This window comes from Physella acuta, unplaced genomic scaffold (assembly GCF_028476545.2).
Source record: "Physella acuta isolate Inbredline_101_S28 unplaced genomic scaffold, ASM2847654v3 ptg000416l, whole genome shotgun sequence".
NCBI classification, from domain to species: Eukaryota; Metazoa; Mollusca; class Gastropoda; family Physidae; genus Physella; species Physella acuta.
Window position 1 is genome coordinate 243,397 of NW_026731935.1, and position 25,410 is coordinate 268,806.

The 25,410-nt window shown below is 36.1% G+C and overlaps 2 protein-coding genes across 4 annotated transcripts; one reads left to right on the forward strand and one right to left on the reverse strand.

Moving 5' to 3' along the window:
- Positions 1–2,890: 2,890 nt before the first annotated feature.
- LOC131942641 (uncharacterized) lies at positions 2,891–7,416 on the reverse strand. Its single transcript, XM_059302538.1, has 7 exons — positions 7,256–7,416; positions 6,051–6,311; positions 5,801–5,887; positions 5,140–5,238; positions 4,927–4,953; positions 3,427–3,788; positions 2,891–2,956 (listed from the first exon to the last, which is right to left on the reverse strand). The coding sequence occupies exons 1-6, from the start codon at positions 7,272–7,274 to the stop codon at positions 3,661–3,663; spliced, it is 621 nt and encodes a 206-aa protein (XP_059158521.1). The 5' UTR covers positions 7,275–7,416; the 3' UTR covers positions 2,891–2,956; positions 3,427–3,660.
- Positions 7,417–10,116: 2,700 nt separating this feature from the next.
- LOC131942638 (E3 ubiquitin-protein ligase TRAIP) lies at positions 10,117–24,388 on the forward strand. 3 transcript variants are annotated; one of them, XM_059302535.1, is made up of 8 exons: positions 10,117–10,204; positions 20,238–20,323; positions 20,468–20,634; positions 20,746–20,835; positions 21,617–21,878; positions 22,012–22,121; positions 23,001–23,147; positions 23,419–24,388. In XM_059302535.1, the coding sequence occupies exons 3-8, from the start codon at positions 20,470–20,472 to the stop codon at positions 24,193–24,195; spliced, it is 1,551 nt and encodes a 516-aa protein (XP_059158518.1). In that variant the 5' UTR covers positions 10,117–10,204; positions 20,238–20,323; positions 20,468–20,469; the 3' UTR covers positions 24,196–24,388. The 3 variants fall into 3 exon arrangements, with proteins under 3 accessions (XP_059158518.1, XP_059158517.1, XP_059158519.1); XM_059302534.1 differs by having other exon boundaries at positions 10,131–10,204; positions 20,235–20,323; XM_059302536.1 differs by lacking the exon at positions 10,117–10,204 and adding an exon at positions 16,699–17,080.
- The last annotated feature ends 1,022 nt before the right edge of the window (positions 24,389–25,410 follow it).

Here is a 25,410-nt window from a genome sequence, read left to right on the forward strand (position 1 = left end):
TAGGAAAAAAAAGTACTGTGAATTTTCATCGATTTCAAAACCATAATTAAAAACAAGTAATTAAAAAAGTCTAGTGACAATTTTAGCGCAATTTCCTTATGTTATCTAAAAATAGCTCTGTCGTAGCGTAAATCAAGAGCAGGGTTAGTAAAACCATTGGTTAGTTATTAAAACGTTTTTTATTAATTTTTTTCGGTATTTTAAATGTTTTATTTACAATAGAGTAACATGACTAAAAACCATTGCGCGCCTAGCTACCAAACGTGATGTCGCAGCCATTGAACGTGATGGCGCAGCTATTGAACGTGATGACGCGTGTGGTGTGGTTGAATAAAATGCCTACTAATTCGAAGAAAACTTTCTTCGGCAATATTGTTCTAAATTATGGCAGGAATCGATTGGTACATGTTTCAATTCGCTAAGTGGTCTGGTTGCCGAGATATGGGCAAAAAACGGCATTTTTTCGAGGTTTTTTGGCTTTTCCGGGAAATCCATGAAAGAAACCCGGAATTTTTATGGCCTATGTTCATCCTCGTAACTTGCTTAACAAAATTGCTTTTGGAACTAGTCCTCGATATTGCTTCGTTGATGAGGAGATACGACTTAAAGCTGCGGACACACATTCATCCATACATTCATTCATTCATCCATCCATTCCCAGAAATGACGAGTTAATAAACGCAATTCTCCAGAATGGAAATTGCGCTAAAAAAAGATTTTGATCTGTTTTATTTCTACATTAGCCTGTTATTTATTTAGATTGTTTTTCTACTGCACATCAGTATGCCATTATCACATCTGCTTCCTTAAGGAGCATATGATGTTATCTCATGGCCCATGTCATCCTAGTGACCCATGTCATCCTAGTGGCCCATGTCATCCTAGTGGCCCATGTCATCCTAGTGGCCCATGTCATCCTAGTGGCCGATGTCATCCTAGTGGCCCATGTCATCCTAGTGGCCCATGTCATCCTAGTGGCCCATGTCATCCTAGTGGCCCATGTCATCCTAGTGGCCCATGTCATCCTAGTGGCCCATGTCATCCTAGTGGCCCATGTCATCCTAGTGGCCCATGTCATCCTAGTGGCCCATGTCATCCTAGTGGCCCATGTCATCCTAGTGGCCCATGTCATCCTAGTGGCCCATGTCATCCTAGTGGCCCATGTCATCCTAGTGGCCCATGTCATCCCAGTGGCCCATGTCATCCTAGTGGCCCATATCATCCAGATATAGTGGCCCATGTCATCCTAGTGGCCGATGTCACCCTAGTGACCCATGTCATCCTAGTGACCCATGTCATCCTAATGGCCCATGTCATCCTAGTGGCCCATATCATCCTAGTGGCCGATGTCATCCTAGTGGCCGATGTCATCCTAGTGGCCGATGTTATCCTAGTGGCCGATGTCATCCTAGTGGCCCATTTGAATATAGAACGGCCGGACTGTTTACAAGAACAAAAACAGCAGCCACTTGTGTATGAAAACCTGAGAGTCACTAGAAAGTGGTAGTGCCCCTCACCACATCTATAGAGACCATATTGCTACACCAGCTGGTTGTTGGACTGGTGCCTCTCACCACATTTATAGAGACCATATTGCTACATCAGCTGGTTGTTGGTTGGCAGGTTGAGGGAGGGGGGGGGGGGTCATCCAGAAATGACGTCACTCTATTTTGGGAGATTTTTATCTCCCTCCTTCCTTCCGTCACACTGTCACAAAAAAGCCAGGCACCCTCCTTAAAATGACTTCAGACCTCAACCGACAACAGCCCCCCCCCCCCTCCTCAAAATTACTGTTTAATTGTTTTTTAATCGATTTCAAAGATATTTTGAGTTCGCTTAATACAGAGTAGATGAATCTATTTCTATTATGGTTTACAAAAACAGTTTTTAAAAAAAAAGCGAAGCGAAACAACGGCTAAAATTCAGTTTGTAGCAGAAGTTTACAAAAATCTATAGTGTTACGTCACACTATTTAAATCCCCTCTTCTCCCCCCCCCCCCCAACTCATCACCGTGTAATTTGTAAAGCCGATTGAAAGAGTTTCAGTGTTTCCGATTTATCGAAAAATACGATCAAAATACATGAGAAATCTAGCTTTCTAATCAAGCCAAATACAATATGATGACGGACATTGAATTTTCCTAGACAGCGTGTAAGATTAAGAAAAATGATTATTTTTTTTAATTAATAAGGTCATACAATTTTTTTAACACATTGGAAAAAAAATTCTCATTAAAGTTCTTATTTTCTCAAGACGGAGAATCCAAAAGTGCAAGAAACCCATTGTGACGAAAGATCAGGATTTTGATGATTTTCTGCTGAGTTAACTTTTCATTAAACTGGGGGAAAAAACGACTTGCCACATAACTATCACAAAACTTAAATAATTGTTGCAAAGATTCGTAAACTCTTTCAGCTTTATAAAATAAAGACACCGAAGATTCTTTTCGTAGGTTTCCTGACATATCTGGCTATATCCTGGAAAAGATGCACTTGAGATATGTAATCTGACAACAGAAAAACGAGCGGAGTGCTGAGGTCATATTTGACTCGACAAGGATATATAGAAGTAAAAGTTTTGCGACTACCAAGATTATACAGTGACCAACAGCTAAATAGAAAATAACAAATAAGTGCTAAAAATTTGATATTTACTCCCGTTGGTACTTTAATGCTTCAACGATTTTACCATATGATATATGGACTATGTGCAGAAAATTTTGTTTTGTAAAAAAATTCCTGATTACTTCTTTTTAAATAATTACACATTAAAACCATATTTTAGTCCAGTTTATAATAAAGATTTCTTCAATATAAAAATAAACTGTTTCAGACTTGAATTTTTTGCATTAGGGGGTCGTCCATAAATGACGTCACATTCATAAAGAGGGGGGGGGGCGTAATTTTGTGACGGTGTGTGATGAGAGGATGGGGGTGCAGATGGTGTGATGTCACACTTTTGGATTATAAAAAAACAATGTTAGAAAACGAATTTTTGCCGTTATTTCGCGTTTTAGAAAATTGTTTCAATAAATTTTAATAGAAATTGATTAAACGACTCTATGTTGACTGAGTTCAGACAAGATTTTGTTAAAATATCGTATTTTAAGAAAAATTCAACTGCAATTTTGAGGATGGATTGGGTGGTAGGCTGAGGTGTGACGTAATTAAAGGGTATGGGGGGTCTGGCTTTTTGTGACGATGTGTGGCGGATGGGGAGGGGGAGGTAAAAATCGTCAAAAAAGCGTGACGTCATTTATCGATGACCCCCCTGAATTAATTGTTGTCCTTAGGGTAAACAAATTACCCGCTATCCCCGTATATACTTGTATATATATATTGAAGCTATTTACCTCTAGTATGTCTGAAACTCACTTGGCAGTAGGTGTTAATTTTGAAGACATAAACTGTCACACTTTTTTAAACGTTTATTACATTCAATCACATGTAAATGATTACCATCATTTTTACAAAATATGTTCGATTTTTTTTCTAATTCAGACTTTTTTCAAATAAAAAATAAAATAATAAAAACGAAACATTTTTTAAAAAAAGATTACAACCATTACACGTCATTTCTTATAATGTCATTTTTTAAATTATAAAACCAAACGACTATATGTCTGTTCAGCAAGCTTGTTGTGCCAGCCGTGCATGATGTCACACAATGACGTCATTAACCCTCCTATCGTCTGGTGTGTTGCCCTCCCGTGCTTGATCCACCAGCAACATTCTGTGTTCTCTTAAAGATATGGAATCCATTCTCTCCAGTCCTACACGAACATGACCTAACATAAAAACAACTTGCTAGTTGCAACAGGTTAGGTTTGATTACGTCAAAAAAAAAAAAAAACGTCGCACACAAAACTTCAGAAAATGATACACTAATCACATGAGAAAGTAAATTAAGTTTTGACAAAAAGTAATTGGTAAATTGGGTTTGATCTCAAGTACTAAAAAAATGTGATCTGACCTCAGACAAAAACATCGGATCTGATCTCAGGTATTAAAAAAATTAGACATGAGATCACGTATAAAAATTAGACCTGATCTCAGACATAAAAAATTAGACATGAGATCACGTATAAAAATTAGACCTGATCTCAGACATAAAAAATTAGACATGAGATCACGTATAAAAATTAGACCTGATCTCAGACATAAAAAATTAGACATGAGATCACGTATAAAAATTAGACCTGATCTCAGACATAAAAAATTAGACATGAGATCACGTATAAAAATTAGACCTGATCTCAGACATAAAAAATTAGACATGAGATCACGTATAAAAATTAGACCTGATCTCAGACATAAAAAATTAGACATGAGATCACGTATAAAAATTAGACCTGATCTCAGACATAAAAAAATTGGACATGAGATCACGTATAAAAATTAGACCTGATCTCAGACATAAAAAAATTAGACCTGATCTTAGAAAGAAAAAAAAATTAAACCTGATCTAAGGAATTAAAAAAAATAGACCTGGTCTCAGACATAAAAAATTAGACCTGATCTCAGACATAAAAAATTAGACCTGATCTCAGACATAAAAAATTAGTCCTGATCTCAGACATAAAAAATTAGACCTGATCTCAGATTCAAGCAGCCAAAGCAAATGTCACCCTACTCTCACCGGGTCGGTTTATTGACAGTTGAATGTTGACCTCAAGTTTGACATCCCACCCCCTCTCCCCAATTTCCCATCTACCTGTGTAGATATCATACGTTTAGGCACTCAAAAAGGACGTGTTGGTTGGAAGGGATGTTTTTTTTATATGTATATATTAGAAGGTTGCACTCTCCTTGTGAAGTCAATATCGACTTCATTAGGTCTTAATAGCCCAAATATTAATACTAATTGGTTCAGCGTTTACCATCAACACTAAAAAAAGTTTCAGAAATAAAATAAAAATAAACTACCTTGAAGAGTTGGCCCTTTCTTTGAAGCTGGAATGTCAAGTGTGGAATGTAATTAAAAGTAGGATATAATTAAAATGTGTATTATGTAATTTAAATGTGTCATATAGTTTAAATGTGGCATGTAATTAAGATGTGGCTTGTAATTGCAGTAAAACCATCAAATTGTAATTATATCATGATAACATTTAGCTGTTATAAATGAATGAAAACTACCTGACATAGTTTTGTTGTTATGGTGACGCCAGTAGAAGATAATGATCCATATGGCCATAGAGACAACACATAATAGGGAGATGGCCAACGACAGGATGGCTGGAAATATAAGGCATGTATTAGATGAATGAGGTGGCCAAAAACTGGCTGGTAATATAAGGCATGTATTAGATTAATGAGGTGCCCAAAAACTGGCTGGTAATATAAGGCATGTATTAGATGAATGAGGTGGCCAAAAACTGGCTGGTAATATAAGGCATGTATTAGATGAATGAGGTGGCCAAAAACTGGCTGGTAATATAAGGCATGTATTAGATTAATGAGGTGCCCAAAAACTGGCTGGTAATATAAGGCATGTATTAGATGAATGTGATGGTGAACACATATGACAAGTTAAATATGGCATGTATTACACGTCTTGTTTTTCCGATAGCCTAGTGAAGTCGTTGCCAATAAATCAAACATATTTTTAAAATGTATATTAAGTATAACTCACCAATATAAATATAACAATTTGTATAACACACCAATAAACCAAACAATATAAAATGTTTAATATAACTCAACAATAACAAAAAAAAAACGAAAAAAAAAACAAAAATATTAAGTAAACTCACCAATAATCAAACAAGCAAAAAGAAAAATATTAAGTATAACTCACCAATAATCTCAAAACGAGAAAGAGACGATACATCGGTGTCTTTAATTAAAACGGCAGCCGAGCTTATATTGTGTTGGTTGTTTATCGCTATGAAAAACAAAAATAAAATCTAAAACATCAATGAAGGCAAATAACTTAATGTTAGTAATACCCTCTTCCCCCAGTAAATGTATTTACCAAATTTCTAATTGACCCCAGCCCCTTTCACCTCCGCAGAGAAAAATGTCTGAAAGAAACCCCATATGCTTACATCTCTTCTCGCTAAGCATGTCAGACGTGTAGATGTCCTGACAGGCCAGACGACAGTGCGCATGTCTCATGTGTGACACGTTGTGCTGACCCACGGTCCTACACCACCCCAGAAGATCTGCCTTCGCCTCCAGCGGGAAGCAGCTCTCACACACGTCTGCTGAGCAGAACTCAGAGAGCCTACAGAAGACGCCATACCGCAGGCAAATGTTGGGCTTCTCGCTGGGACACCGGATATTCACCAGTTCCTGGACAGACAGGCCTGGTGGTGGAACAGAATGAATGGTTCAGTGGATCATGTCACAGTGGATCATGTCACAGTGGATCATGTCACAGTGGATCATGTCACAGTGGATCATGTCACAGTGGATCATGTCAGTGGATCATGTCACAGTGGATCATGTCACAGTGGATCATGTCACAGTGGATCATGTCACAGTGGTAAGCATCTAGATGACAGACATGTTCCCAATGTGTTATGGGTGGCTACAACGTTTTAGTAAAGCCAAGTGTAAGTATCTAGATCACAGTCATGTTCTCAATGTGTTATGGGCGGCTACAACGTTTTAGTAAAGCCAAGTGTAAGTATCTAGATCACAGTCATGTTCCCAATGTGTTATGGGTGGCTACAACGTTTTAGTAAAGCCAAGTGTAAGTAGATCACAGACATGTTCCCAATGTGTTATGGGCGGCTACAACGTTTTAGTAAAGCGAAGTGTAAGTATCTAGATCACAGTCATGTTCTCAATGTGTTATGGGCGGCTACAACGTTTTAGTAAAGCCAAGTGTAAGTATCTAGATCACAGTCATGTTCTCAATGTGTTATGGGCGGCTACAACGTTTTAGTAAAGCCAAATGTAAGTAGATCACAGTCATGTTCCCAATGTGTTATGGGCGGCTACAACGTTTTAGTAAAGCCAAATGTAAGTAGATCACAGTCATGTTCCCAATGTGTTATGGGCGGCTACAACGTTTTAGTAAAGCCAAGTTGGCGCGTCCCAGATAACTTTTTAAAATAAAATAATAAATAGCTTTAACATTAGCGAGTGAGTTTTTGTTAAACGCCGACCTCACATCATTCTTAACATTTGATTTGTCAACTTTTGTTTTGAAACGAAGAAGAGTGAAAGTCCACTCTTGCCAAGATTTTAAGTCACAAACGGAACTAAAACTTAAAATGGAAACATATTTGAGAATGATCATCACCAGAGTACCTTCCAGGCATCTCTTCGGGGTGAGGGTGGGCTCACCCGATGAAAGTCTCGTTAGCTGGGGACAGCCACTCTTCTATTACAGACAACTCCAAAATCAAACAAATGCTGCCTTGTAATTTTGTTCTTGGTTGGACAAAGGCTATGGAAGCAAATCCAAAAAGAAAAGCAGGCTGAAATCAGAGTCAATGGCCTCTATGGCGCATAACCAGTTGACACGTTTCCTTGTGATGGAGGCGTGGTCGAGTCGGCAAAAGCTCATGGTTGATAAATTCGAAAAAAGTCTCGAGTTCAAACCCTCTGGCAGATAAGGCTCGATCCCTTCCAACACTAAAAATTAAGAACGAAGAAGAAGAAAAGAAGAAGAAAGACTACCTCGGCAGTTACCTAATGATTTTTATAGACCTACATCATAGACAACCTCGGCAATGACCTAATGATGTTTATAGACCTACAGCAAAGACTAACTCGACAGAGACCTAATAAATATATTATATACCAAAGACATGTCGACAATGACCTAACAAGGTCCTATCTTTACAGAAAGTACCTGTTGGTGAACACGAGACACCTGTCATCAACACTGCGGTTGCTATGGAAATAAGTTTGTATATTGTCAATATCATTATTCTTTCTTCAATATGTTTAACATTGAATGAATGTCCTCAATAGTCCAATCGTAAAACAAGATGTGATTCAATTATCCTTAACCACATTAAATATCATAGAACCAGAAATTTAAATATACGTCTGATGTAGAAAAACATTAATTGCACATTAATGACAGTAAGTAAAACATGTAGACTGTGTGGTGAAATATATATATATATATATATATATATATATATATATATATATATATATATATATATATATATATATATATATATATATAAGTGATATATAGGTGATTTTATAAACGGGAAAAAAATATTACCTGTAAGAAAAAAAAAATCCCTTCAGAGTGAGGTGGCCATTCGTGTGAAATGTTTACCTCATCGCGGTTTCTGAGGCAAGGTGCCAATGTGGTCTAACAGGCTTCTACTGAGAGCGATTTCCCCGAACTTACCTTAGAATACTCTCAACTCGGCACCATTTAAGTAATGCACGAACTTGTGTTTTCGGGAAAACCAACTTAACACTCCTTTTTAGAACAAAAAATTATCTAAGAAACTCCATATATATATGTATATATATATATATATATGGAGTTTCTTAGATAATTTTTTTAATATATATAATATTTATTATATATCAAGAGAGAGATTACTTTTACCATCAATGTACGTTGAAACATCTTGTGTGTATACAGAGACGTTACACCAAGGGCCGTGTTCTAAACCAAATGACACAGAAAGTTGTGAGAGATCTGACGTGCCATCACCTAAAGTTTTTTCAACATCGCCACCCCCCCCCCCTTTCTGTCGAACCCCCCCCCCCCCCCCCCGTCCCGAGAAAAAAGTCTGGAAGAAACACTGGTTAGGCTCAGGACGTATGCAAGTTTTCGGGTTTGGGGAGCGGCGATTCGAGAAAAAGCGCCACGTAATATATATATATATACTAGCTAGATATTGATTGAGTATTGCCAACCTTGCTATATGTGATTACAAGGTCAGTAGCGTAGCGAGGGGGGGGGGGGGGGGCGGGGGGGACATATGTCCCCGGGCGCCGACCTTAGGGGGGGGCGCCAAATTGAAAGTTTGAGGGAGGGGTGCAAATGAAAAGTTTGAGGGGGGGGGGGGGGTGCAAATCGAAAATTTGCTCTCGAGGGGGCGCCAAATTGGAAGTATGTCCCCGGGCGCCGGGAAGGGTCGCTACGCCTCTGTACAAGGTCTATAGAATATGTAGGTGTTAAATCAGCTACGTGGCTAGTAACCTATGAGAAACAACGAACATTCTTTTTTTAAAAACATTATTGCAATTGATTTACTAAATCAAACACTAAAATTCATAATACATTAAATAAAGAATTTATATTTTAAAATACCCAAGTACGCTTGAAAAGAAAATATCGTGTATGCTTTGAAGTGTATGATGATATCACAAGATTACACAGCTTCGTTTTGACATTGCACAATACGATGTTTGAAGGTTATGTGTGTAAATTAACATAGGCCGTGAATGCGACTTTTAGTGCTAATGTCATGTCCAATTATAAATTTGCCTGTATGGTGATAGAAACAGCTAGGCAGTTTCCTTCAGGCATCTAAGGTATGTACTGCCCCTTCCTTAGAAGCGCGTCACTGCCCCCCCCCCCCCCCCCCAAAAAAAAAACACCAAACAAACAACAAACAGCAACCATGGATTACATCCAATAACTTTTTTTTAGAGTTAGAAAATAATTACCCATAATAGAAAATAAAAATGCATTAAAATTATTACTCCCCCCCCCCCCCCACAGGGCTGGTAAGTAGGTCACCAACCAGTTCTACGGCTCAATAAAACCTGCATGGTTGGTGACCTACTTACCAGCCCTATTATTATTATTATTATTATTATTATTATTATTATTATTATTATTATTATTATTATTATTATTATTATTATTATTATTATTATTATTATTATTATTATTATTATTATTATTATTATTATTATTATTATCATCATCATCATTATTATTATTATTATTAGCCTATTATTATTATTATTATTAGGCCTATCATTATTATTATTATTATTAGCCTATTATTATTATTAGCCTATTATTATTATTATTATTATTATATTAAGCCCGAAAATTTTCTCTTTTATTCGTTGAGGGTAGACAATAGGCTAGACATGGACCAAGAAATCAGAAAATAAGTCTATGCCTAACTGTGCATAGGCCTATCTGGCATAACGTTAGCTCATATACCAGCAATGATCTTTTTTTAAAGAAGAGGAAACAAGAGCGCGGAAATCAGCCTCAATTCAAACCGTCACAATAAAGATAAACAAAAAAGTAAAGGACGGTTACAACTGTAGAGGCCTAATATTAATAATAATACTTTTTAGTATTAGTAGATATCTAGATCTAATTATACTAAGCATCGATAAATAGACTATAGGCCTAAATAATAGTAAATATTCATAAATAGTAAATAGGGTGTTCATAATAAATTAGACTATTTTATGATTATTTAATTATTTAATAAATACTATACGCTCAGCTGGTGGTGACGGAACGTGAAGCAACTGAATAAAAGGTAATCTATCGTTTTGGGTACGTAAAATCGCCCGCGGCTATTAATGTACGAAAACGTTACCTCATTGTCAAGGCTGTAATAGAAGTATATTGTGATATGTTTGTGTCAAATATTATAGATAAATGAATAATAAACCTAAGGCCAAGGCTATTCCCAGCCGGTTGGGAATAGCCGTATTGGGGCTATTCCCAGCCGACTGTGAATAGCCCCAATACGTAGGCCGTTCGATTCACAGCTTCCGGGTTTGTTGTTTTGAAGCCATCTCACGGCTCATGCGCTTACCAAAAATGGCGACCAGTTTCGCTTTCACTAATGGGTAGAGGGATAAAACTAATGATTACGAAGCCATCGTTAATTTTAGAAATCGGAACTATCCGTTTCTATTTAAGTCTATTAATTAAGAATTGTCGGATCTACTTTTGGCCTAATTTCTTTGTTTGTCTCGCAAGCGGCGCCTTAGTGAAAGTAGCTCTATATAATTCTCATCTTTCGAATCAAATAACTCTAAAATACCCAGTGTATAATAAACCAAACTATGTGTATATGAAACTTGAAAGTATCAATTTTACACACATTACAATTAACTGGTAATAACTTATGGTCGGAATGAGATGTGGTCCGTGCAAGTAATAATGCCATTTTATTATAATCTTTTTTGGTGAACACGAGGCGCGGGAAAATGTGTGCCGCGCAAGAATCCAATCATTTGGCTAGGTTTATGACTGTTTTTTTATGTCACACCTAAAAATAGAATGTTTACGCTTTCTTCATTGATGATCGTTTTTATTATTTTTTAAACTGAAAGTATGAATTATTAGTTAGATTTTAGGTTTTGTAGCTTGGTATACTTACCCTTTATCAATTTTAAAAGCATAGCATGCTGATTGTGAACAAATAGTCATAAGACACAGAAATAAAAAGTTACATGCGATGTTCCACACCCGGGTCACACCCCCTCAAGAAAACACGTGTTTATTAAGCTGTTTATCTCACTTTACAACAGTAATTAAAATTAATTGTCAAATTTTTATTACTTATTGGGTAATATTAAGCACATGTTTACTAATAGTTAAAAAGAAACATAAGTAAATTCTGTTTTAATGAAGGTCACGGGTCAAGTTTTTTTTCCTTCTTTCAAGTTCAGTGGAGGGTGCCACAGGCTGACCTGACTTTGGAATTTTTTTCAGTAATAATGACTTTGCACAGAAAGTTAAAATATGCTAAATTAGCTTAGTTTACTAGTATTCTAGCTATTATTAATACATTTTTAATAAAAAAAATCATTCTGTAATTCTCATCAAAAAGCCTACATACGGCTATTCACAGTCGGCTGTCATTTCATGCTAAATACGACTGTGAATAATATCTTAAAATAATAAAAGCATTTATTGTGACTGGGGAATGAGGTATAGATTAAGAGAGCAGTGCGTTTTTTATTTTGTTATAAAAAAGTTATTACAATTAAAGTTTAGTTTAGCTTTTAGGCTCATATCAGACATATCTGCTACAGGCTACGTAGGTCATAGATGATCAATTATGCACTCTAAATCTATACACTAGAATATAATCAGCTATAATTCACAGTTTCCATCACACTTTTGTGTTTTTTTCCTCTCTTTTTATTTAATTTTTTTTTTTTTTGCTGATATGCCAACTATAACGTCACAAAAAAAATTAACATAAGTAACTGAAAAAAATATTTTAGATATTAAGAATGAAAGGCATAGATTAAGAGCTATAAAAACAGGGCATCTGATGGATTTGAACCCACACCTTCTGGCACGGCAGCCACTCCCAATGACAGCTCGACCACACATCTTCATGCCTAGTTGGGTATTTTTAACATTAAATCTATCAAAAACGGTCACGTGAATACGACTGTGAATAGCCCCAATACGGCTATTCACAGTCGACTGTGAATAGACACTTCGTAAACCTAAATCAATGGCTAAATATATCAATATAGGCCAGAAATTAACTTTAAACAGCAGTGTCTGCAAGCAAGATTTGCTATATATTACTATATAAACAGCAGCCATTTGTAAAATAGAGTGACTTCCGCCTGAATCTGGCGCTATAAGTCTATAAAAATAAAACTTTAACAAGATGGCTGCTATAGTAAATGAGCATGGTTGCATCTGTTGGAAACATCGCTGGTGTTCATTTATTACTGAAAAGTTTTAATTCAATTGTTTAAAAACAGGTACATAAATGAAACAAGGAAACATTTTTGTATTTTTCAAAACATAAATCCTCCTCAAAATGTGAAATAATTATTAAAATGTAAGGAGTCACCTGTTTTTCACATTACTAGTCGCGGGCGATTTTACGTACCCAAAACGATAGATTACCGAATAAAATTAAAATAGAGATTCTAGATCTAGAATCTAGATTAATCTAGAATAGATCTAGAAAATCTAGAATCTATTAATGTTTAGTGTATAGGACTGTGACTTGTGTGTTTGTTTATTAAGCTGGAATTAAGCAGCAAATGCCCGGGTTTGGGGCCTACTTTCTTGTTCAATTTTTAAGTCAATTACTGGATTAGGCCTATATTAATATTAGGCCTAATTACTAATGAGTTGAGCCCTAATATCTAGATCTAGATGCAAATCTGGACATCAAAGAAAATTACACATAATCCTAAACTAACTCCCCAGGCTCTAAGGGGTGTGGGGAAATTGCGAGACGCGAAAAGCGAAATGGCGAGGCGGGAAAATGCGAGACATAGCTGCGGAATTAAGGGTAAATTGCGAGACACTTTTTGCGAAAAAAGTTTTTTCCTTTTTTTTTCCATCTTTATTTATTTCAATTATTTTTTTAAATATTTTTAAAATAAACAAGCATTTAACCATACCCTTTAACACGAGTGTTGTATGTTGTTATTTTTTATCTAGATACTAAGAAGATAGATAGATCTATATCTAGATCTATCTATTTAAAAATCCTAACATCGTTGCTGTGCTACGGTCATCGCCCGCTCTTGATAGCGAGAGGAAAATCCCGTCTCAGTCGGCATTAATTTAAAAATCTAGCCCGCTCATGTTTATACAAACACAAACGTGAGCTGTGTCATTATGAATTGGTATAATCTTGTCAGCAGGAGAGATATTTTGCAACATCTATTTATGGATTTTTGTACTTGCAAAAAGTGTAAAAGTATAAACAATTCTAAAAAGTGCAATTTATTTTTTTATTAAGTAATTTTAATTACAAACAAAATTTACAAACAAAATCTTCTGAAACAGTCCTCAAACACACCTCGTGACACAATCTTTCACACATAGTACACCCAACCCAGTTCATTAGACTCCCATTTATACATTTTTCTTTTGCTACTTCTTCCAATCGACATTCACAACATTTCACATTCTCATCACAGTTGACCTCCTCGTTCATCCCACAAACAACACTGGCACCCATGTTCTCATCATCATCATCCGCACGCTCAACATCTGTTTTCTGTTTTTTATAATTTGTATTTTTTATCATTTCTGTAATTTTGGCAATATCTTGCTCATTGTTGTCACCAGCAGTTGAGTTTTTTTAAAACATCGATATTTTCCCAAAATCTTGTCTAACTTCGGTCAAAATAGAGTATTTTAATCAATTCCTTTTGTAATGTATTAAAACAGTTTTCTAAAACGCGAAAAACGTCTAAAATTCTTTTTCTAACATTGCTTTTTTATAGTGTGACTTCACATCTAACCCCCCCCCCCCCCCCCTCCTCCCCCTCATCACACATCGTCATAAAATTACAGACCACCCCCCCCCCCCCCTACGAGTGTGACGTCATTTATGGAAGACCCCAAATAATACCACCACCAAAACCAAAAAATTCAGATAAGTTCAACTTGGTTTTAAAAATATTTGAAGTAGGCCCATAGCTTACGATATAGCACGAGCAACTGATAATATCGGTGACGTCACTTTATTTTGTTGTATCCAAATGATGTAGGCATTTCCTTGTGCTTAGATTTATATGGTTAAAAAAAGCTAGAAAAAAATCATAGGCGGCTATAATACAAAATTTCTATGCAACAATAGAAAATATGTTTGCGGCGGCAGCGGATCCGGGAACGGCGATCTTCAAAGACGGTAAATCAGGCTTGCCTCGGCGTTCCATACAAAAGACAGAAGTTGACCTATCGTCGGCAGTATTTCCGTCGGTTTCGAACAAGGTGGTATTCTAAGTCGACACAAAAGATGGGGGGAGTTGACAAATCATCAGTATGTCTAGCGACGGAAAAATCGGAAGTTTTAACAATGTAAACGAAACGTCTTTGAAGTCTGGACCAAATACCACTGAAAATCGGGTGCGGTAAATTTTTCGCAGAAATCTTCGCATTTCAACACCACCCAGCGTAAGTATTGTCTTGTGGTAAAATGCGAGACAAAAAAGTCACGTGACTGACCGTTTTCGCGCCCTTCTCGCATTTTCCCGCCTCGCCATTTCGCTTTTCGCGTCTCGCAATTTCCCCACACCCGGCTCTAAGGTTAGGTTAGGTTTGCCTGTCGTCCCTACTGGGACATAGGCTGCTGACAAGAGCTTTCCAGACGTCTCTGGGTGTTGGGAGATTGCGAGACGCGAAAAGCGAAATGGCGAGGCGGGAAAATGCGAGAAGATAATGCGAGACAAAGCTGCGGAATTAAGGGTAAATAGCTAGACACTTTTTGCGAAAAAAGTTTTTTCATCTTTATTTATTTAAATTATTTTTTTTTGTTTTAAAATAAACAAGCGAGTGTTGTATGTTGTTATTTTTTATCTAGATTTTATTATATAGATAGATAGATACTAAGAAGATATATAGATCTAGATCTATCTATTTAAAAATCCTAACATTGTTAGCGAGAGGAAAATCCCGTCTCAGTCGGCATTAATTTTAAAAATCTAGCCCGCTTATGTTTATACAAACGTGAGCTGTGTCATTGTGAATTGGTATAATCTTGTCAGCAGGAGAGATATTCTGCAACATTTTTGTACTTGCAAAAAGTGTAAAACAATTCCCCCCCCCCCCCCCCCCTCACCTCCGTCACCTCTCAAAATTGCAGTTGAATTTTTTAAAAACATCAATATTTTCCCAAAATCTTGTCTAATTTTGGTCAAAATAGAGTATTTTAATTAATTCCTATTACAATTTATTAAAACAGTTTTCTAAAACGCGAAAAGTCTAAAATTCTTTTTCTAACATTGCTTTTTTATAGTGTGACTTCACAACATCTAACCCCCCTCCTCCCCCTCATCACACATCGTCATAAAATTAAAATTACAGACCCCCCCCCCCCTCCCCCCCTACGAGTGTGACGTCATTTATGGAAGACCCCAAATAACACCACCACCAAAACCAAAAAATTCAGATAAGTTCAAACTGGTTTAAAAAATATTTGAAGTAGGCCCATAGCTTACGACATAACACGAGCAACTGATAATATCGGTGACATCACTTTTATTTTTTCCCCAAACAGCAAGTAAGAGAAAAAAAACTGGGGGCATTGAGAGTTAATAAAAGCTTAGGAATAAGCAACACATAGGGGAGGGTTAATCTAGTCCTCGCCTTCACATAGGGCACTAATCGTTACTTAATTTGAGGTTATTTTTTCTGACTTATTTATGGAAATAATAAATAATAGGCGGCGGCTATAATGCAAAATTTCTTTGCAACAATAGAAAATATGTTTGCAGCGGATCCGGGCACGGTGATCTTCAAAGACGGTAAATCAGGTGGCCTCGGCGTTCCACACAAAAGAGAAGTTGATCTATCGTCGGCGGTATTTCCGTCGGTTTCGAACAAGGTGGTATTCCAAGTCGACACAAAAGATGGGGGGAGTTGACAAATCATCAGTATGTCTAGCGACGGAAAAATCTGTAGTTTTAACAATTTAAACGAAACGTCTTTGAAGTCTGGACCAAATACCACTGAAAATCAGGTGTGGTAAATTTTTCACAGAAATCTTCGCATTTCAACACCACCCAGCGTAAGTATCGGGTTGTGGTAAAATGCGAGACAAAAAGTCACGTGACCGACCGTTTTCGCGCCCTTCTCGCATTTTCCCGCCTCGCCATTTCGCTTTTCGCGTCTTGCAATTTCCCCACACCCGACGTCTCTGTCCAGGTCCAGGGCTAGTCTCTCTAACTGTCCCCAGGTGTATCCAATCTTCTTGGTGTCTTCTTCCAGGTCACGTCTCCAGGTCTTTCTTGGTCTGCCTCTCCTCCTCCTGCCTTGAGGATTCCAGGTGAGGGCCTGTCTTGTTATGCTGGATACAGGCTTCCTGAGTGTGTGGCCAATCCATTTCCATTTTCTCTGGAGGATCTCTACTTCAACTGGCAGTTGATTTGTCCATTGCCATAGAACATCATTTCTGATGGTTTTAGGCCAGCGAATTCGCAGGATCTTTCTGAGGCATACGTTTATAAATGATTGTATTTTCTTCTTATTTATAGCAGTTATTCTCCATGTCTCAGCTCCATAGAGTAAAACAGGTTTTACTAGTGTGTTGAAGATCAGGTTTTTATTCCAAGGGTTAAATCTCCAGAACCCCAAACATTTTTTAGTTGGTTGAAGACTGCCCGTCCTTATTTTTATGTCTGCTTCTGTCCCACCCTGCTTATCAATATCAACAATACTTCCAAGGTAGGTGAATCTATCCACTTCTTCTAGGGCTTCTTCTGCCAATGTTATGGGGCTGCTGTTTGATGCATAGACTTTGAGAACTTTACTTTTACCTCTGTGGATGTTCAGGCCCAGGCATGTAGAAAAATTAGCAACCCTAATCTAACTCTAAACTTAACCCTAACCAAAAGCAATCACGCAAACATAATACAGCACCACTGTACACTTTTTTGGGGGGAATTTTTATACCATTGTCCTATAATAGAATCTTCTTTTAAAAAAAGGGTGTTAGGTTACTGGTAGTCTAAATAGTAAAATACTACTAAAATACACACCTGGCTGGCTAATGTCAATAGTCAATGCTAACCCTGTACCTAGTCCTACCATACGCCTAACCCTAATTTCTAACCATAAAATTAGTTGAGATTACAATACTACTAACAACCCAACACACCTTTTTTATGGAAGATTCTGTTATGGGTATCTAAACTAAAATCGACATTTTCTGAACTGAAATTTCGGTAAACGGAAAAAAAGTCACAGGAAAAAAAACACAGAAAAAAAGTCACAGTTTTTGCTAGGAAAAAAAGTCACAGAAAAAAAGTCACAGTGGAAAAAAATTTTTGGAAAAAAGTCACAGAAATAAAGTCACAAAAAAAAAGTCACAAAAATATTTTTAGAAATATTTTTATTTATTTGTTTAGAATTGTAACATTTTGCATGTTTATTGTTGTGGGTTGTATTTTTTTATAGCATAAATTATTTATAGACGTTAAGAGCATTATGGTTTATAACAATTGTAAGTAAAAACAAACACTCTCAACTTTTGTTACGTATTTAGTTAAAAACGCGGTAGAAAAGTTAATTATAAAAGAAATTTAGGAAAATTTTGCCGTAGGCTATTCTCTGGTCGGCCTCTCCTCAGTAGGCATTGTCCGAACATATCTTGTGTTGTTGACGTCATGCGTCAATGACAGCCTTTCAACCTTGTCGGCTTTCTGTTTTGATCCTAAGTTTTGTTATGTAATGAGCGTGATAAATGTGGGCAGTAAAGGTGGTTGAACTAAACATCTAAACATAACTATTGTGGCCATGAGTTGAGGGCAGCAAGTCAGATGAACTTACCATTTCACGGTAATTTAATGTTGGTATTTTAAAAAAAAAAACAGGATTAAAACCGTGGACTTTGGAGCATTCTATTAAACGCTACTAACCTTAAGTTTTACATAATTACAATCTACATACTTCATACTAAATATTTTTAGATGAATTATAAAAATTACTATGCGTATACAGCCTACACACATTACATTTAATTAATCCTAAGTTAATTTGCACTCTCTAAATATTTAATACATAAAAGTATTAACAAGTATCATGCAAATATATATTTGTGACTTTTTTTCCTGTGACTTTTTTTCCTGTGACTTTTTTTTCTGTTTTTTTTTCCTGTGACTTTTTTTCCTACAATCGAAATTTCAACCCCTATATAGATCTATACTTTATAGAAGACTTCATGCTAGACTGGTGCCTATTACTTACACTTAGTAGCTTCACCTAGACTTAGAACTAAATGAGCAGCTGTTTACTTTTTTGATATTTGGTTTAAATCTATTTATGACATTTGTCTTGATTAGGCCTAGATCTATAGGCCTACCTGCTTAGTTTCATATTTTTAATTGTTACGTTATTTATTCTGCTTTTGTGTCATATTCTTATTCGTATTTGCTGTTTGTTTCTTGTACATACACTTTTAATATTTTAGACTAATAAATTGGCGGTAATGTAAGCGTCTTTATTATCCATTATTAGTGATGTCATTATTATTGTTTATCCTTGACTATTCTATTTTATCCACAAATAATGACATCATTCTTTTTGTGTACTTTTCGTGAGTTTCAACTTTATAAGTTTTGTTTTTTTCTGACTTGATAAAAAATTTTTTTCATTTGACGTCATTCTTTTTGCCTGTAAAAGTTTTTGATTTAGAGTTTTTTTTCCATTGCATGTCTTCCACAAACATGCATACACAGACACAGAGTCCATTTCATCTTTATAGTATTGATTTACTTACCTTTAGATTAGTTAACTTTAAAGCTGCACTTTAGCAGTTCAAATTTTCAGTGTCAGCCCTAGATACTGTAGTTAGTCCTATAAAATGTAGGCAATATTGAACTTGCCTAGATTCCTTGATCAAGTAAATTTTGTTTAAGTTATTAATATTTACGCTTCCAGGGTCAATGCCATAGCAATGTTCTCTGTTTTCATTGCGTTTTATTTAATCTTTGAAAAAATGCTCGCAATCATGCCTCAAGCAAGAAGAAATTACAATTAGGCCTACACAATTCAGATTTTTAAAAATAGTCAAATTATCCTTTCTTCAATTACGGCAAAAATAAAATTGAAATTTTCAAATAAATCCCAAATGGAAGCGAGCATCCTACAGATTAATACCTGGTTTTTATGGCATGAGAGATGTACATTAACTTGACTACTCTGCACCATACCAAATTAAAATCTATATATATATAATTCTCTTCTGGGATCAGTTAGAAAACAAGCTGCAAGCGCGCCTTTGCAGTCCCCTCTCTTCCTCTCTATCACTATCACTACCACCCTCACCCCACCCCCACATGATCTGGTGAGCGGTGTTCACTCTGTTTACATTTTACAATCATAGAGACGGGTTTGGTGACGGCTATTAGGGGCAGATAATTTAGTTTGAAACGATTTTAAACTTAGAGGAGGTAACTAAGGAGGCTGCTTTCACGTGGGGGGGGGGGGGGGTTTAGTGTTTTTAAGCAAATATTTTCAATGGCAGCATTGGTACTGTCGAATTCACAAATTATAAATTACTGAAAAGTAGAAAAAAAACACTAAATAGCGGCGTATGATACGCAGCGGGTCGGCTCGTTTTAAATATATCATGAACAGTTCAGGTTGGGAAAAGCCCTAATACGGCTAACCCCAGTCGACCTGGAATAGCCACTTCATACTTTGAATCCAATCCTTTATAATAATTCACCCTAGTTTCAGAAATAGTTTTTTGTATTTTTGGTTTATTTTTTATGTAGCAGTAGTCTTTTCCCTGCTTATCATTTTGTATATAGCCTATATGTTCTAATGTGTTTTTTTTCATCTTTAATATGATACATTTTTCTTTATTTTCTCGAAGCAGTATCATGGACAAATTGGACATGAGGATCTGGCAGATGTCTGAAGTTTAACTACAATATTCGTGTCAAGCTGCTCATTTTTTATCAAGTCAGTCTTAAACATTAAGATTGTGATCCTTATTACATGACTTATAGTTTAATTTGACAATTTGTATATCATTTCTGTATTAATTTTTCATTTGGCAATTATAGCCTATATCCCAAAAGAACAAATTTTAATTTTTTGTTTCAGTAATGAGGGCACAGTGCTGTATTTGCTCCGACCTATTTGAGGATGCCTTGACTGTAAATATTGCAGCATTGCACTGCGGACACACATTTCATGAAACATGTCTCATGAGATGGATGGATACCTCTTCCACATGTCCCAGCTGTCGAACTACTGTAAAACCAAATCAGGTATGGCTAAAAACTTATTTATTTTCTACTGGTCAGTCAAATTGTCATGCATAAATTTTATTTAGAATCCATTATTTAACAATTTTAAAATTGTTTTTCAATATTTTACAGATAATTAAGCGTCTCTATTTCGACATAGCTGAAGATTTGAATGGAAATGAAGACATTAGTAAATTTATCAATCAAATAGGAAATCTTAAGGTAAGCTAGTATTTATTGTCACTTTATACAAACATACACCTAGCTCAGGTGTCTAACAAGGTTGACTTGTTTAATATTTCCTGCCGACTAAAGCTTTTAATCCATTGTCTGGCAATAAATAAATACAATGACAAGAATCACTTACCATTTATCAAATACACAGCAGTGTTAACGCAGTGCTCAATAATCAGTACTAATTTCTCATTTTTTATCAGCCGCTACAGGTCTATCAGAAAACTCTATTATTATGTCTTAAGTCACAAGAATATGTATATGCACATCCATTTTTGAGCACTTTACCCTCCAGCATACCAAATTAAAATTAACATCAGGTTAAAGTTGGGGACGATGTGGTGTAACATTAGACCATGTCATTGCTAAATCAAAAGTCATCTCCTGACTGAACTGCCCACATGTCCAAACCAGTTGGTGCGATATGCTGGGGGGATGAAGCAAAAGCCTGGCAGAAAGCCACATGTCTAGTGACTTGTAACATGGGTGACAGCAATCTTAACTCTGTTCTAAGTATGCTTAGCCAATGAGCAATAGCTGGAGCTGGTAATTACCATATTTGAGAGTCAGAGAATAGAGCTAATGATAACTTCAACTCTATAATGGCACTTATTTTACAATTGAAAGTCTTAACCTGATATTCACTCACTAAGTTGTGATTAATTTCATAAATGGTTTAGAAGGGGCTGTCTGGTTACTTGTACTGTCAATATACACCTTCTTTGTGTGGTCTAACTATCCCTACAGGAAATCTTATTTTCTTGAATAGGTTCAGTTAAGTGAGAAAGATAGACAAAAGCAAGACCTTGCAGATGCCAGGGATAAGCTTGCTATAAGGCTAGCACAATCTGAGTCATTGTGTGAAAGTTTAACCATTAAATTAAATAAAGAACTCAGCATAAAAGAGGTCATGCAAAGGAACATTCAGCTGTTACAGAATGAAAATGCTGTCTTTGTAGATGACATGAAAGAATTTAGGAAAACTCAGAAAAAACTTGAAGCACTTCAAAATCTTGAGATAGTTTTGAATGGTAGGCCACTATTTTTTAAATTGTTGATTAAAAGTAATTGTTTAGTAAATTTCCTGAAGTTTGTCCTAAAAATGAAACAACATTAAGCAGGCATTGTTTCATGTGGATTTGAAGGCAATAAATGTAACTACAGGTTGTGAAGATGATGTGAAGCAAGTTATGGCTCAGTACACAGAAGGTGGGGAGTCTTCACTCAAACAGCTGGCCAGTATGATCACAGTTATGAAAAGGGAGTACAGCAAAGTAAGACTTTGATTTACACATTGACAGTATTCAATCTGTAATTCAATAGCGTGGTAAAGTGCTCATTGGTAACTTGAAAGTCACAAGCTTGTATCAATGTCTGTAGAACATCTCTGAGACCACCCAGCTGTGATGGGTATCTGACTCACATTAGGGAAAGTAAAGGCAGTTGGGCACACCATCCCTTTATATACCATGCTCAAGAAACAGACTCTACTTCATGTGCCTTATACATTGTTAGGTCTGAAAATTTTACTTTACAATCAGTCAAATAGACACAATTTTGAAATTCTTTTTTTTTATCCTGGCTAAAGTTAACATACGACTAATTGTCAATGTATTAACAGACATGCCTACTGTCCCGCCAAAAGATTCGTTCTGCTTTTTTTTTCCATTTTTGTCAAAGTTTGTTTAGCTAAATCGAAAAACAAGCAAAGATGTCTTAATTTAAAGCATAAAAAGCTCTCAATTTTAAAAAAAAAGTTTTAAAGCCACTGCAAATATTACTTAATGCTTTGAATGGCAGGATTTTTATACTACAGTCATTACTCTCCTAGTTAAAGCAGTTCACTACAGCCAGTGTTTCTTCCAGACTTTTTCTCCGGGGGGGGGGGGGGGGGGGGCACTTGAAATTTTCGGGGGGGGGGGGGGTGGACACACTGTTAAAATTATATATTTTCTATATAAATTATATAAATTTCATTTCGTTGGGGGGGGGAGGGGTAAAAAATTTCGGGGGGCAAAGCCCCTCAGAAGAGATGCCTGAAAGAAACTCTGACTACAGCTTAGCTGTAATCAAAGAATTTGATAAGTGAATCCCCTTAATAACAAATAAAGTAGTGGCTCATCTGCTCATGTAATGTTTTACCATTGTTCCAGGTATTAAATGACAAGAAAGGTTTACTGGAGAAAGTGACCAAATTGAAGCAGTCAGTTGGCAACTATCACACTGAGGCTCGAAAGTTAAAGCATAAAGTTAAAGAACTTGCTGCTGAGCTGGAAAGGGCAAATGAAGGTCTGACCAAGGTGGGCTTTTCTTTTTAAAAGATTAATAGTAATCAAATATCTATTTAAAGTTTTTTAGAACTTTCATAGCACATAATAAAATTATGGAGTTTTCTAAAAAGAATTTCTCCATCTTTCTTTTTCATTGTATGTTTAACAGTTTCTCATATGTATGTCATGAGTACATATAAAATTGATACTACATTGTGTACATATGAGTTTTTAAAGCTATATCCATTTTACATATTAGTAGGTGTCATTTATTTTTATTGAGTATGCTTTGAATTAACAGGTGGAGAAAGAAAACAATGAAAAAAGAAGAAAGCTGGTGCACCTTAGAAATGCATTGCGTCATAATATAACTGAAGGTAGTCAGAGCTTCAACCAAGCTTTAAATGAGGACAGCCCCAATGTGGCCTACACTCCACCTCATCAACATGACCCTCTGACTGATGTCAATGAGAGTTCTACTCCAGATCTCTTTGAAGATTCTGTTGTTGACAACAAAAGGAAACACAATTATGATCATTCTACACCAAAATTAAAGTTCATTCAAATTCCTACAGCAACAGAAAAATTGCATGCAGCAAAGCGAGCAAAATTAGAATTGGAGTCACAGAATGATCCCCCCATTCCCAAAACAATGCTGAGCATCATGCAAAAAAAGATGACAGGTATCTCCAATTCCAGGGCTCACCTGCCATCTGTCATCACACGGGGTTACGATGGCTTTGGTGGCTCAACCACCTTTGTTCAGCCCTTAGGGCCACCCAAGGCTTCACACACCAAGATAGTGCCTAAAAATAAGACTATAAAGAAAAGCAAATTTTGTGATCCTAAAACTTTTAAAAACATGCCGCTGTTTAAAATAGTTTCCAAATCAACACCGTGTAGTTCTCCTGCATCAGATGGTGGAGTCAGCCAGCAACCTGAGGCAACTCGAGTGATTCAGCAAACACAGCCAACCAGCAAGAGTAAAAGCAAGAGTTGTGCCTCAACAGACAATCATTCGTCCACCTTGTTTCCTAAGTTGAGCATGGGTGACAGGGATTATATTGATTTGACGTGACTATATTTTTTAGTTGTTCTATCATGAGTGCTTTATTTAGTTTCCTAGTGAGTTATAGAATACACATTTGGCTAATGTTGTCTTCTTTCAATCATTTTTGGCACTCCTACAATATTTTATAAATGTTTTGATTTACTCTATATACTGTAGGTTTTATAATTACTTTAAAAGAATACAATTAAACATGTATTTATTTTTGAAGTTATTCTTCTTACTTGCATCTGTCTGTCAAACCCAGTATGTTTAAGCACAAAGTAAACAAATCAAATATAGAGTTGTATAAAAACCTGCTGCAACCATGGGCTGGGCATATTTACAACCTGATCTTGTTGAAACACATCAACTGAAGGTTGTGTTATTCAGTTATTGTTATTTAGTGCAGTCATTCATCTTCATTTATTTCTTTGTGGTTTATCATAATATAAATAGTTCATTTTATACACATGGAAGAAAAAGTCAACAGATGATTGTCTAGCCAACAAGTTGTTAACATCGACATTAAACAAGGTAATTAAAAAGTCTAGTGACAATTTTAGCGCAATTTCCTTATGTTATCTAAAAATAGCTCTGTCGTAGCGTAAATCAAGAGCAGGGTTAGTAAAACCATTGGTTAATTATTAAAACGTTTTTTATTAATTTTTTTTCAGTATTTTACATGTTTTATTTACAATAGAGTAACATGACTAAAAACCATTGCGCGCCTAGCTACCGACGACCGAACGTGATGTCGCAGCCATTGAACATGATGACGCGTGTGGTGTGGTTGGATAAAATGCCTACTAATTCAGTCCAAATTTTAATTAATTCAAAAATTTTTTTGTGACCGAACGAAAGGATATTTTTGAAAACTTTCTTCGGCAATATTGTTCTAAATTATGGCAGGAATCGATTGGTACATGTTTCAAGTCGCTAAGTGGTCTGGTTGCCGAGGTATAGGCCAAAAACTGTATTTGTTCGAGGTTTTTTGGCTTTTCCGGGAAATCCATGAAAGAAACCCGGAATTTTTTTGGCCTATGTTCATCCTGATAACTTGCTTAACATATTTGCTTTTGGAACTAGTCCTCGATATTGCTTCGTTGAGGAGGAGATACGACTTAAAGCTGCGGACACACATCCATCCATCCATTCATCCATTCCCAGAAAAGACGAGTTAATAAACGCAATTCTCCAGAATGGAAATTGCGCTAAAAATTACACAGTACAGCATCGATTTAG

Bases quoted from the DNA above. Each gene is read 5' to 3' on its own strand.
- LOC131942641 (XM_059302538.1), bottom strand. The intron at 5,888-6,050 runs GTAAGCATATGG...TGTTTTTCATAG, and splicing joins CATGCTTAGCGAGAAGAGAT to CGATAAACAACCAACACAAT. The intron at 5,239-5,800 runs GTGAGTTATACT...TTATATTTCCAG, and splicing joins TTCTCGTTTTGAGATTATTG to CCATCCTGTCGTTGGCCATC.
- LOC131942638 (XM_059302535.1), top strand. From the start codon at position 20,470: ATGAGGGCACAGTGCTGTATTTGCTCCGACCTATTTGAGGATGCCTTG. The intron at 20,635-20,745 runs GTATGGCTAAAA...AATATTTTACAG, and splicing joins CTACTGTAAAACCAAATCAG to ATAATTAAGCGTCTCTATTT. The intron at 22,122-23,000 runs GTAAGACTTTGA...CCATTGTTCCAG, and splicing joins TGAAAAGGGAGTACAGCAAA to GTATTAAATGACAAGAAAGG.